The sequence below is a fragment of the Budorcas taxicolor genome, chromosome Y, assembly GCF_023091745.1.
Source record: "Budorcas taxicolor isolate Tak-1 chromosome Y, Takin1.1, whole genome shotgun sequence".
Classification (NCBI taxonomy): Eukaryota; Metazoa; Chordata; class Mammalia; order Artiodactyla; family Bovidae; genus Budorcas; species Budorcas taxicolor.
Window position 1 is genome coordinate 851,612 of NC_068936.1, and position 15,353 is coordinate 866,964.

Below are 15,353 nucleotides of genomic sequence, written 5' to 3' on the forward strand. Positions count from 1 at the left end.
TTCTTCTAATGAACTACATGAGATATTTTATTATATATTGCTGATGAACATTAGAAATTTTTCTTCAACTGTACTGGTACATAATTTCACCTAAAAAAGAGCTCATTTTTACCTTTCACATGTAAAAGTCATAAGACCATGCCCTAACAGAAATTATTTTTCCAAAACCAAAAATCCCTAGTAGATGTGGTAGTTATGGCAAATGCAAACCACTCTTGGAATGAAACTCAGAAAAAAATCCATGAACTGCAAAGAATCTCACAATATCCTGTTGCATATCTTGTCATATGCTTTGCTGCTGCTGCTGCTGCTGCTAAGTCGCTTCAGTCGTGTCCAACTCTGCGACCTCATAGATGGCAGCCCACTAGGCTCTGCCGTCCCTGGGATTTTCCAGGCAAGAACACTGGAGTGGGTTGCCATTTCCTTCTCCAATGCGTGAAAGTGAAATCGCTCAGTCATGTCCAACTAGTAGCAACCCCATGGACTGTAGCCTATCAGGCTCCTCCATCCATGAGATTTTCTAGGCAAGAGTACTGGAGTGGCTTACCATTGTCATATGCTTTAGATCCATGCAATAGGCTTCTTAGACAGAAGCTATCACAAAGGTTTGTCACGTTTTTAGTTGTACATCATAATCATAGAACTTAATAAATAATTTTGTCCCTACAGTTAAAGATCAATTGCTAAAGAGCACTAGTAAGAAACACAAATAGTATATTAAGATGGAAAAGGTTAGAAGCAAATGATAATCAATTAACTCACAGAAACTCATTAATACAACAAAGTTTCAAGAGCTTGCTATGTGCTAGCCAAAATTCTAATAGTTTGGTGCAAAAGTAACTAAAGTTCTGAATTGCTGAACTTTGTCATTTGATACTGGAATCCACTGACAAGTTTAAAGGATGTTATACATTCTTTAAGTGCATACTTCTTTTAGTTTTTTGCTAGTGACATTACTTGCTATTCATTTTATATCTATTTTAGACTATGGAAATGATGTCAGACAAAAAAAAGCAAATGAGTGATTTTCTTACTGGAGTTCAAAATAGGTCATAGAGCGGTGGAGAAAACTTGTAATGTCAACAATACATTTGGCCCAGGAACTGCTAATAAACATACAGTGCAGAGGTGATTCAAAAGTTTTGCAAAGGGCCCTAGAGCCTTGAGGATGAGCAACGCAGTGGCTAGCTACTGGAAGTTAACAATGACAAACTGACAGTCATCATCAAAGCTGATCCTCTTACAGCTACAGAACAAAGTGCCAAAGAACTCAACATCAACCACTGTATAGTCATTCAGCATCTGAGGCAAACTGGAAAGGTGAAAAAGCTCCATAAGCATGTGTCTCTGAGCTGACCAAAAATTCAAAAAATCAGTTTTGAAGTGTCATCTTTTCTCCAGGCAACAATAAAGAACCATATCTCGACTGGACTGTGACATGAGATGAAAAGTGGATTCTATACGACAACCAGCTCAGCAGTTGGCCCAAGAAGCTCCAGAGCAATTTCCAAAGCCAAACTTGCGCACACACACACAAAAAAGGTCAAGGTCAATGTTTGGTGGTCTACTATTGTCAGTCTGATCTGCTCAGCTTTCTGAATCATGGCAAAACCATCATATCTGATAAGTATGCTCAACAAACTGATGAGATGAACCTACAGCTGCAAAAGCTGCAGCTGGTAATGGGCAACAGAAAGCACCCAATTCTTCTCCACAGCATCCAATAGTGGGCAACAAAGTTTTGCTTCATCTGCAATATTCACCTGACCCCCTGCCAACCAAATACCAATTCTTCAAGCATCTTGACAACTTTTTAAAGGGAAAATGCTTCCACAAACAACAGTAGGTAGAAAATGCTTTTCAAGTGTGTATCAAATCCTGAGGTACAGATTTTTAAGCTGAAGGAATAAACTTATTTCTTGTTGGCAAAATGTGCTGACTATAATGGCTGGTATTCTGATTAATAAAGATGTGTTTGAGCCTAGTTATGACTTAAAATTCATGGTCTGAAACTGAAATTACATTTGCACCAATCTAATAACAAGCATTAACTCTTACTTCTAGAATAGCCATTAAATTGTAACTATTGTTATCCTCATTTTACAGATATGATAAATCCTCACCACTTAACTTACAAGTTATACAGCTATGAAGTGATGTTAGGTTCTAAATCTAGTCAGTTGATAAAACTTGTAAAGAGGCAATATAAATATGATTTAAAGAAGAATGTTGACATTCTTGAGATCATGAAAGTGAGTTAACTCAAGAGCACAAGTGTAATGTGACTAAACAGGATATATAATACAAGTGAGGCTGAAATGCACACCTGCTCCACCTCACTGTACTAGCAATTCTGGCTTCAATTAATGTCACTGACATTAAAATAACACAGTAATTCTCACAAAAACGAATAAAAATTCCAGTTAAATATATAGCTGACTGGACTTTTAGAAAAGGTCTTAACTAGCATATCGGAAAAGGCAATGGCACCCCACTCCAGTACTCTTGCCTGGAAAATCCCATGGACGGAGGAGCCTGGTAGGCTGCAGTCCATGGGATCTCTAAGAGTCGGACACAACTGAGAGACTTCACTTTCACTTTTCACTTTCATGCACTAGAGAAGGAAATGGCAACCCACTTCAATGTTCTTGCCTGAAGAATCCCAGGGACGAGGGAGCCTGGTGGGCTGCCATCTACAGGGTCGCACAGAGTTGGACACGACTGAAGTGACTCAGCAGCAGTAGCAGCATGTAGGAGGACTCTAACTGAAGAATAGGTGAAGAGAACTACATGCAAATTTCTCATGTATGTTGCTGATTTGGGGTACTTTTGCTAGAGAAAATGAACAATATAGTTTTATGCCTACAGCGTCTTTCCCATCCTAACATTCTGCTAATAATTAAGTTCGGTATCTAATAAATACATTGAGTGGGACCATTTTAGTACCTGATGCTTTGATTGCTTTTCTAGCACTAAGGCTAGAATGGACAGATAAGTAAAATATGATATAATTCAGTGTGATCATTCAGGTTATTTCAAGAGTGACTGAATTTTTCCAACAGGTTTATGTACCTTATATGGATGAGTATGTATTAGCAACACTTGTCTACAAACACTGAATTACTTAACTACACTACACTCTACAAGCATTAAAGTTAGATACATACACAGTCTATCATTCTACTCCAATGATGAGTTATTACAAATATCCACACTTTTGTGTGAAAAACTAAATGTGTGACTGAATTTTACACACCCTAATGCATCTTGTTAATTGAGCAGGACTTTCATTTCAACACTAAGCTAATCCTATCTTCAACAATGAACAAGGGCAAGTTTTTCTCCTTCATACTCAAATATAAAAAAGTGCATCTACAATGTGGCTGAGGTTTTATTTATCCTAAAAATCTGGTATTATACTATAGAGGCAGAAGTTAACAGAGTGTTCTGTGCTCCAGCAGAGTGTTTCTGATAAATTGTGAAGTAACAAATTAACAGTGGAATTAGTGTCTAAAGTATTAAAAAGGCAGCCTCACACAGACCAAACACTGAAAAGTTTTGTGAAAACCACAGAAAATTTTATCCACAGAAAATTTAAATAAGTTATTATTATGAGAACCAGTGAAACATAGAGATCACTAATCTAGTAACATTTTAATCAAGATGTTTAAAGAACTGAAAACATCAATTTAACTAAAAACAACATACATATAAACAATCGGCTTGGACAAAATGGGCAATAGGAAAATTAGTTTTTCTTGTAAAGCAGTTACAAGTGAAAGCAGTTAAGAAAGAAAAAGTTTAAAAGGAGTACACCCAGAATGTAATAACCACAACAACTTATAGGTAACAACTTATTAAATTAACAACTTTATCTATAAGTACAAGATAAAATTCCAAAGTACAAAAGGAAAGAAATCAATTTAACAAAATGAGCAGGAAGACAGACAAGCACCTGTCAAAGAGCCCTGTAAAGCTTGTAAACCTATTCACTTCCATTTCTTCATCCTTTTAAAAATTTGTCATATCTAATTGAATTAACATGAGGACAAACAAAACATAAAGAAGGCCATGTTGACCCCAAAAACTAATTTCAGTCCGTAATACATACCTCTAGCATACAGTCGTGTGCTATCCATGTAAGTTGCAAGGTTTTCTGCTACCAAAGTAACTAAGGCATGATTGTGCTGAAGCTGACTGATTAAATCATGACGATAAAATACATGGGGACTTCGCTGAGATTGACTAAAACGAGAAGAACTTAACAGTATAATCAGGCAAATGAACACTGCTGTAAGTTTATAGATATTAATTTCTATTACTTTTAAAAGGTTAAAATATTTTATAATTTAATCGAAGTTAAATTATATTTAACCTAAGTTGTTATAAACTTAGTCAACAGTCTCCTTTATAAGTACAAAACATTAAGGAATTTGAGAATACCTATGGCCTCAAAACAAATATTTATTCTAATGCTTTTACTTGAAAACTATCTATCAGTATTCTCCATTTCACCCAAGATACTAATCTTACACGATACTGATGTCAAAGCACAACTACTGTGGAGTTAGGTGCAAATTTACATTATCAAGGATATTAGCCATGGAGGTTCACTCTAGTACACTGTATTTGTAGCCAGACTTGCCTATGGATACCACCAGAAAGATACCTAGTTCCCTTCTGGTTTTGCATTTTCAACAAAATCAACCAACTGTCACATCGTTATACATCTACTGACCAAATGGTAAGTCAGCAGAGTATAGTACTGCATATATAAGCAATATAAAAAAGGATATGTCTGATAAAAGACAAAAGGTATGCATGAATGTGAGATCAAACATAATAAAGATACAGCCTCACAAGTATTATTACACTATTTCAATATTTCCTACAGTTATTTATCTCCATAGAATTTCCTAATTTCATGTAATTATTTCACCATTGGGGGGCAAAAAAGATTACAAATACAACTTGAAAAATATAAAAGCAGCATCAAATAAGTCTTTTAAACAGAAATCCTGTTTATATACATAATCACAAGTCTTCAGTTATAAAGGATCTTGGCAATCACAATACAGGAAAAATATTTTTAAATGTTGGAGAAGCATTCTTAGATCACACAGCTGGAGTAATCACACAACTCAATCAACACTGGAGTTCACTAACAGGAGTTCTGATTGTACTGTGAGTATTCCTGCCACTGCAATGAGCTTTCTACATGCTACTTCTTCTCTCCTCTCATTAACTCAACATACATTGCAAGAATATAAAAGGATAAATTATTATAATAACTTTGCATCAAGTAACTTAATATCAATATTCACATATGATAACTTAGCATCATATAATAATTTAGCATCAAGTACAAATGCAAAAAATTAGCTATTTAAGAAAATCCAGCCAAAATAGAGTAAAAAATATCTTTTAATAAAGACTGATCAAAAAATAAATAAAGACTGGTCATCTTCTATAATTTATATCTCATTTAGTTTTATCTTTGAGAATTAACTATTAAAAATTCAAGAAAATGTAAAACCCTGCCACACCAATTTAGAAAATACTATTCACTAGTATGAAATTTAAAATTTATTTTTAAAAAGTACTGAGAATATATCAGAGTAGACCAGTTAAGAATATAGTAAGGACTGCATGAAACACAATCATATGGAACTAAGAATGTGTATAAAGCCAAGGAACGGGGAATTGGCAGACAAGGGTAAGATGAAATAAGAAGGGAGATAAAGAAAGCCCAGCCCATGATAATATCTGGAATATCTGCTGGAACTGGGATAATTCTGAACTAAGTGCAAAGGCAATATCTTAATTCATACTTAATTGCTACATAAAACTGGATAAATTAATTGTCACTAAATATAAAGGAAAATACGATCAAGAAATCTTAACTTCATTAAGCTTACTGTTTTCCCACTCTTGTTTTTGTTAAAATCTGTTATTACTGATATGTTTTCAACATAAGGTAAATAAAAATAAAATAATTTTCTGAAGTAAAAGCCTTACCTTAAATTCTGAGGTGCTTCCCCAAACAAACTACAAATTTCTCTTATTTGTTTAAGCGCAGGAATTACCCATTTGTCATTTGTGCGAAGTTCTTCAATAAAGCGATCTATCCACTGGATCTTCTGTGTGTCTCGATCCTTATACACACACAAAATTATGGTTTAAAGACCAATGTTCAAAATAAATCTACCTCCAAATTACTTTGAGAATAAAAAGCAGAAAAACTTTTAAGCTAAGCCTCATAAAAATGATGTAATTTTAATAATCTAATGAAATAAAACACTTTCACTATGTTTTTCATTTGAACTTATCACATGAATTCTAAACTGTAAAGAACTACTATGGAGTCAGTGTTCCATGGATCCAGATTTATCTGCAATACGGTATATTCTAAGCCCATGAACATTTACAAAAAATCTGACTTTTAAAACACACACTTATATGTGAGCACTGAATTTTAACTGATTTATAAAGTTCTTAATTATAAAAGGCAAAACATACGATCTCAAGTATGACTATATGTGCGTGTAATGTTGGTGTATCTTTTTTCTAAAAAGGTCAACAAACACCACTTTTTCATAAGAATAAAAAGAAATCAACACACAAACAGAATGGAAGAGGAAAATAATTACATGAATGGAAAACACTCACGTGTTTTCACAGAAAGGAAACTTTTAAATGTTGAACAATGTAGTATGGTAAGTTTGTTTCTAAAAATCTGGTATAATTTACGGGTTAGTCCTTTTATCTATGACTTTAGTAAACTTACATTCGTAAGATAAATGCAGGGAAGCTGTTACGACTTGCTAACAAGAAAAACCTCTGTTTTTGAGCAAACTTGTAAAAACAAGCAAAACCTGTTTTGAGCAAAAAATCTAATTATCCTTACTTTCAAAGTAATAATTGGTTTTAGTGAATCACAATTTCATTTGAGCATCATCAATATTATTTTATGAGTTAATAATATTATAATGAGTTTCATCTGTATAAACCCTCTAACAATGTGCGAAAACGTTCAGTGAATGATGTAAGAATTTGTTGGGAAAAATGTTAGAGGAGGAAACGACTTATATGACAATGTAAGTTAAGACAATCCTTAAATATTACTCTTGGAACGATTGAATAATGGAATTATTCTGTAACAAAGATATCCTATTTGTGGGGAAAAGTCAGAAAAAAAGAGCGAAGAAGCACTCACATACCTGGGAACAACTATAATCTAGTATCTTTATGTGGGCACTGAGAGCTAGGTCCATGATGTCTACAGGCACATCGTCACTATGAGCCAGATTCCAAAGAAGGTTCAACACTTTGTGTGCCATCACACCATCTTTATCATCTTCTGCAAGACGTCGTATCAACTCTAGCAGCTTTTCACGTTGCTTTTTACTTGCATTTGTCCAACTTGCCTAGGAAAAAAAAAAATCACATCAATATCAGTTTAGACATGTATTATTAGGTCATAACAGCTTTATACATGACTCTAATAAATTACGGTCAATTCACTACACCCATTTATACACACCAAGAACACAATTTACTTCCCATTTGAGGAAACAGTATTCAAAAAGATCAAACAGCAGAAGCAGCAAAATCTCTGTTTATACTTGACTTCTACCACTGCAGACTTTTAAATTATATAATAAAAAGATGGAAAAAGATACCTAATACATTAAGGAAAAAGATACAAAATACATTAAGAGATTCTAAAACTCAACAACAAAACACCCTAGTTCAAAAATGGGCAAAGAACTTAAGAGATATTTCTCCAAAGAAGATATAAATGTACCACGAGCACACGAAAGATGCTCAACACCACTGATTAGAGAAATGCAAATCAAAATTACAATGGGGAACTACTTCATATGTATAAGCATGGCTGTTTTCAGAAATACAAAATAACAACTATCAATAAGAATGTGGAACATTTGTGTATTGCTGGTGTAAATGTAAAATGGTATAGCTGCTACAGAAAACAGTATACTAGTTTCTCAAAAAATTAAAAATAGAACTACCACATGATCCAGCACTTCCACTTCTGTGCATGTATACAAAAGAACTGAAAGCAAGGTCTCAAACTGACATTTCTAAACCCACAGTCACAACACCATTTTAATTCACAACAGCTAAATGTGGAAACAATCCAAGTGTCCATCTATGGAAGAATGCATAATCAAATGTGGCATATCCATACTATGAAAAATTATTCACTTAAAATGTAAAAAAACTGATGTGTATTACAAAATGCATGAATCTTGAGGACATGACAGTCAGCGAAATACACCAGATACTAAAAGTCAAGTATTATATGATTCCACTTGGATTAGGTACCTAGAGCAGTAAAAATCATACATATGAAATTAGCAGGGTCGTTTCCAGCTCAGAATGGGTGGTTCTTGTTTACTCTGGGTATAGTATATCAGAAAAACAACAGAGAAGACAGTGAAATAAAAACTTGGCAGTCTCGAAGAATCTAACATACTTCCAGTATTTCAACAAGGCAAAAAGAAAAATACACAGATTACTAAAATAAAAAATATAACAAATATATCACTATCCAGGCTGCAGAAAGGATAATAGGGAATAAGAAACAACACAACAAACATAAACTTGACAATTTATATGATATGAACTACATGACTGAAAAACCACAAATTACTACAACTCATACAACATACAATAACTGTAGCAGAATTAATGAAAAATTAAATTCATAATTTACAAATTTCCAGAAACAAACCAATAGACCAAGACAGTTTCATGGAAGATTTCTACCTAGCCCTTTTATCACTTACTGTACATAAATTCTTCCAGTAAAGAGGGGAACACAATTTCCCATTTATTTTACAGAAGAATACCTTGATGTACACACACACCACACTACAGACCAACCCCTCATGAATACAGATTTGTATTTCCTCAACATAATACCAGAAACTGGAATTCAGAAACAATAGAGTAACAGGATATGACCATCAGCAAGGGAGGGATGGATTGCTGATTCAATATAGGAAAAATAATTACTGTAACCCACTACATTAACAATAAGAAAGAAAAACAATCATATTAATAAATACAGAAAAAAAATCTGACAAAATTTAACATCTGATTATGACAGAAATACTGAGAAAACAGAAACGGAGTAGAACTTTCTCAACTCTGATGAAAGACATCTTAAAAAACACAGTTATCATTATAATTAGTGAAACACAAATGTTTTTTCTCTTTAACATCTGTCGAAGACAATGCTGGATAAGAAATTCTAGATATAAGGGAAGAATAAAACATTCATTTAGGAAAAAAGAAGAAAAAAACATGAAGATCATATGATTTTATATGTAAAAAAATCTTAAGTTCAGAGGAGAAAATTTAAAGACTACTGTATTTAAGATCACAGAATGTAAGTATACACAACAGATTATTTCTATATAGTGGTGATCAATTTATGAATATCAGAAATACTGGGAACATCTGTAACTGCTTCAGAAAATATATTTATATTCTTAAGTGTAAAACATTGTTACAGGGTTCAGAAGCAGAAGAAGAAACTCAGCGTTCTAATGAAAAGCAATATGGTTTTCATGGAACAGAAGATTGAAGATAGCAAAAATATTAAGTCTCCCTAAATTGATACACAGGTTTAATATATTTGACAAATCCCAGAAATATTTTCACTGTATCAGACAAAAACTGTGCTAATATTTTACATGTAAAGACAAAGGAAATAGAATACATAATTTTGAATAAAGACAAATATAATGAGAGGAATCTCTGTCCCTGACTGCAAAATTGATATGTAAACACTAAGAAAAGCTGTAATATTGAGAGGGACAGAAAATGACACAAAACACAGAACCTAGAAACAGTACCCTACAAATATACCCAATTGATATTTGACAAAAGATGCAAAAGTAATCTAACGCAGGCAAGAAGAAAGATAGCTTTTCTCGTATGGTAAAAGAGCTGAACATACATAGGGAACCAAAAACCAAAACAAACACACAAAAAGAATCTGCACAACAATCAAAATCCCTGTCATCTAACTCTCACAGAATTTAGAGCAAATGAATTAGACTTCACTATAAAATTACAGAAATTTCACAAAACACAATGCAGTAAAAATTCTTTGGGATTTATGTCTAGTAAACAACTACCTGGCTGTGCTGAAAGTGTGATCCATTAAAAAGAAATCAATCGAACCTCATTAGAACAAATTCTGCTATCAAAATATCCTCAGTTCAGTTCAGTTCAGTCAGTCAGTCGGGTCCAACTCTTTGCAACCCCATGATTTGCAGCACGCCAAGGCCTCCCTGTCCATCACTAACTCCAGAGTTCACTCAAACTCACGTCCCTCGAGTCACTGATGCCATCCAGCCATCTCATCCTCTGTCATCCCCTTCTTCTCCTGCCCCCATCTCTTCCAGCATCAGAGTCTCTTCCAACTCTTCGCATGAGGTGGCCAAAGGACTGGAGCTTCAGCTTTAGCATCATTCCTTCCAAAGAACACCCAGGACCGATCTCCTTCAGAATGGACTGGTTGGATCTCCTTGCAGTCCAAGGGACTCTCAAGAGTCTTCTCCAACACCACAGTTCAAAAGCACCAATTCTTCGGCACTCAGCCTTCTTCACAGTGCAACTCTCACATCCATACATGACCACAGGAAAAACCATAGCCTTGGCTAGATGGAGCTTTGTTGGCAAAGTAATGTCTCTGCTTTTGAATATGCTATCTAAGTTGTTCATAACTTTCCTTTCAAAGAGTAAGCATCTTTTAATTTCATGGCAGCACTCACCATCTGCAGTGATCTTGGAGCCCAGAAAAAAAACAGTCTGACACTGTTTTCACTGTTTCCGCATCTATTTCCCATCTAGTGATGGGATCAGATGCCATGATCCTAGTTTTCTGAATGTTGAGCTTTAAGCCAACTTTTTCACTCTCCTCTTTCACTTTCATCAAGAGGCTTTTCAGTTCCTCTTCACTTTCTGCCATAAGGGTGGTGTTATCTGCATACCTGAGGTTATTGATATTTCTCCCGGCAGTCTTGATTCCAGCTGTGCTTCTTCCAGTCCAGCGTTTCTCATGATGTTCTCTGCATATATGTGAAATAAGCAGGGTGACAATATACAGGATTGATGTCCTCCTTTTCCTATTTGGAACTAATCTGTTGTTCCATATCCAGTTCTAATTGTTCCTTCCAGACCTGATACAGGTTTCTCAAGAGGCAGGTCAGGTGGTCTGGTATTTCCATCTCTTTCAGAATTTTCCAGTTTATTGTGATCCACACATTCAAAGGCTTTGGCATAGTCAATAAGGCAGAAATAGATGTTTTTCTGGAACTCTCTTGCTTTTTCCATGATCCAGCAGATGTTGGCAATTTGATCGCTGGTTCCTCTCCCTTTTCTAAAACCAGCTTGAACATCTGGAAGTTCATGGGTCATGTATTGCTGAAGCCTGGCTTGGAGAATTTTGAGCATCGCTTTACTAGTGTGTAAGATGAGTGCAATTGTTCAGTAGTTTGAGCATTCTTTGGCATTGCCTTTCTTTGGGATTGGAATGTAAACTGACCTTTTCCAGTCCTGTAGCCCCTGCTGAGTTTTCCAAATTTGCTGGCATATTGAGTGCAGCACTTTCACAGCATCATCTTTAAGGATCTGAAATAGCTCAACTGGAATTCCATCACCTCTACTAGCTTTGTTTGTAGTGTTCTTTGGAAAGAATCATGCTAAAGCTGAAACTCCAGTACTCTGGCCATCTCATGTGAAGTGCTGACTCACTGGAGAAGTCTCTGATGCTGGGAGGGATTGGGGGCAGGAGGAGAAGGGGACAACAGAGGATGAGATGGCTGGATGGCACCACCAATTCAATGGACATGAGTTTGGGTAAACTCTGGGAGTTGGTGATGGACAGGGAGGCCTGGCGTGCTGCAATTCATGGGGTAGCTAAGAGTCAGACACGACTGAGGCGAATGAACTGAACTGAACTGAACTACAACTGCCTAACATAATCCTAGCTAATTTCTTTTAGGAAGCTGACAAACTAATGTTAAATTTTAAATCATTTCAAAAGACCTGAGAATAGCCAAAATGACTTTATAATTTTTTGAAGTTTGAAAAAAACTTCCTATAAAGTTGCACTAATCAACGTGGCATAACATATGCATTCACAAAAAATAAAACAAAGCTCAAAATAAATCCTCACAACTATGATCACATGATTTTAAACAAAAACCAGGATACTGCCATTAAAAAAAAAAAAAAAAGCCTTTTAAACAAATGCTGGGAAAACAGAATAAATAATGTAGAAGAATGAACCTGGAACTCCACCTCACACTACACACAAAATATTATTCAAAACTTATTATAAGCTTAAGATAAAAGCTAAAAACATTTTCAAAAATTGAGACTGCAGATAAAACAATAATTTCTTAAATATGAAACCAAAACTACAGACCCTTTGCACTTTTTGAATCCTCCCTCCAATAAATAAATAAACAAACTGAACTTCATCAAAATTTAATAACTCTTATCATAAATGGGTAAATCTTTAGAGAAAGAAAGTAGACTGCTGGTCTCCAGGATGAGGAAGGGCAGAAAGAGAAATAATAGGAATGATGACTATGTTCTGTATTCTGACAAAGGCAGTGATTGCACAACACCATGAATGCACAAAATCTCACTGAATGATACACTTTATAATGGGTCTTTAGAACACTTCATTTAATATAAAATTCACTAGGACAAAAAAAAAAGTAACTTTGTGTCACAAAAATGACATCAAGAAAGTGAATAACTATCAAAAAGAAAATATTTGCAAATCATAATATAATAAGGGACTCTGTATACAATGTACAAGAAACTCATAAATCAGAGACAAATATATGATTTAAAAGGGAATTTCTTAAAGATATAAAAATGACCACTAAATACATAAATACATCAGACATCAAGAAACATGCAAATCAGAACCACTGGGATATTACTTACCTCCACTAGTATGGTAAAGATAATAAAGACATACGAGGTAACCATACAGTCCACATGTTTGGCTACTGAGTTAGCAAAAAAATGCTAATAAAACCGAGAAATACTGTTAAAACACTGACAAGAATCAAGTATCATATATACAAAGAAATTCTTAGGAGTCAAAAAAAAAAAAGGAAAACAATCAAACAGGAAAAGCAAACAGGTCATGTAAAAATATCTTCAGTCTTATTATTGACTAAGAAAAATTATGAAGACTAGTGCTTCAATGAGAAAGAATTTCAAACTTACGAGACTGTGAAAAAGTACCAATTATGTTACCACAGGATTGTAAATCAGTACAAACACACAGAAAACAAAAACTAAGAATTCCAGTAAGGAGTAACTATTTTAACTGAGGATATGTCAGGATCATTTAGTTACCAACTGAAAGAACTGCTAACAGACCCATACTCCGTGCCTCCTTTAAGGCATTTTTAGTAACATCTTTAAGACCCTGTATGCGAGACAGCAGAGACAATATGTATAGAACAGTCTTCTGGACTTTGTGGGAGAGGGCAAGGGTGGGATGATTTGCGAGAATGGCACTGAAACACGTATATTATCATATATGAAATGAATCGCCAGTCCAGGTTTGATGCATGATACCGGATGCTTGGGGCTGGTGCACTGGGATGACCCTGAGTGATAGGATGGGGAGGGAGGTGGGAGGGGAGACTCAGGATGAGGAACATATGTATACCTGTGGCAGATTCATGTCAATGTATGGCAAAACCAATACAATATTGTAAAGTAATTTCCCTCCAATTAAAATAAATATATTAAAAAAGAAAAAAAACCCAAAGCAACACTATATGAATTATCAGTTTATTTATCAACCCCTCAAAAACTAATGCTTCTTACTTAGTAACAGATGTTCAGTGAACACCTGGAAAGCCAAAGTAGCAATGCACTTTGGAATTGTGCATTAATGGAATAATGGAATACTACATAACGGAATTACTACAATTATAGTCAGACCATCTTGAAAATCTTTGAATTCAAAGGAGACCTGATGCCGTTCCATTCTATGTCATCATGACTAGTATTTCCGACATAAATATTTCAGAAGTTTTCTCTGAAATTAAGTTTTAGAGTATTTACAACTTCCCAACGCTTATTTTATGTTCAATGGTGAATCACTTCAATGGATTTTTTTAAAATATGTACAAAAGATTTCTTCACATTAGTGGATTCATCCACTAACAGCTCTGAATGTATTAATTTCACTGACATGTAGCATTCAACGATTAGGTTAGACCACATCTGATTTATCTTTTTACTATTCACAACATGTGAAAGTTCCAACTTGGAATAAACAGAAATAATTCTAATAAAGACCTTATTAAACACGTATTGTGGAATATGTATGATTAGTTTCTCCAGAGACTACATTCATGAATATAAAAGCCCTGTTGTAGGACACAAGAACCTACATTTTAACAGATAATGCCAAATTGTTTTCTCAAGATGTTGTACCAACTTAAGGTGTCACCTAAACGCAACAGTTATTTTCAGTAAGAAATCCTATAATTCTAAGGGATATGGTTACTAGAATATTTATTCAAGAATGATAAAATATGATTTTATTTTTAAGCTCTTGATCCCATAAATCCTCAATTTTAACAACTATAAATAAACATCATTTTCAAGTGCCCAAATATACCAGTGCTGATATAGGAGTCTCTTAAAACTTCTTTCTAAATCTTATTCCTATTTCCCTATATACATCAGCCCAGAACAAAACTGCTTTAGTGTCTTATTTGTCTCCACATTTGGTTCATGTTTCACTTTGCACTGTAACAGATAATATTTCCCTACATTTCTGTAATTTATATTAACCTGGAATAAAATCAGGACTTTGTGGAGGCTCAGGGAATGGGAATCTACCTGCCAACACAGGGAACATGGGTTCAATCCTTGGTCGGAAGATTCCCCACACCCAAAAGCCGTAACTACCCAAATACACACACTAGAATCCATAAGCCTGAAGGCTACGGACCTGGAGCCCAAGCTCCACAACAAGAGAAGTCATCAATAAGAAGTCCATGCAAAGCAACAAAGACTCAGTGAAGCCAACAATCAAACAAACAAACCCACAGTGGATGAAGATTAAAAATTTTTGAAAGAAAAAAGGCAAAATCAATAATTGGCAGAGGAAACTAAACCTAAAAGAAAAATAGCTATTTCTGTATTTGTGAAGAAAGTTATAATAATAAAAACTGTTAAATTCTGACTGGAACACATAACAAACTAATTCTTTCTCAGAGATTCCTTAATAAAATTTGTTAGTAAGTATACTAGTCAACATAAAA

The 15,353-nt window shown here is 34.6% G+C and overlaps 1 protein-coding gene across 1 annotated transcript in view; it reads right to left on the reverse strand.

Moving 5' to 3' along the window:
* The window catches only part of LOC128071012 (probable ubiquitin carboxyl-terminal hydrolase FAF-X), a 113,834-nt gene that overhangs the window by 73,261 nt on the left and 25,220 nt on the right, over nt 1-15,353 (reverse strand). The window contains exons 11-13 of the mRNA XM_052664008.1: nt 7,221-7,427; nt 6,019-6,155; nt 4,112-4,245 (exon numbers count right to left, since the gene is read on the reverse strand). Coding sequence (XP_052519968.1) covers nt 4,112-4,245; nt 6,019-6,155; nt 7,221-7,427 — 478 coding nt within the window. The remainder of the gene's footprint in view (nt 1-4,111; nt 4,246-6,018; nt 6,156-7,220; nt 7,428-15,353) is intronic.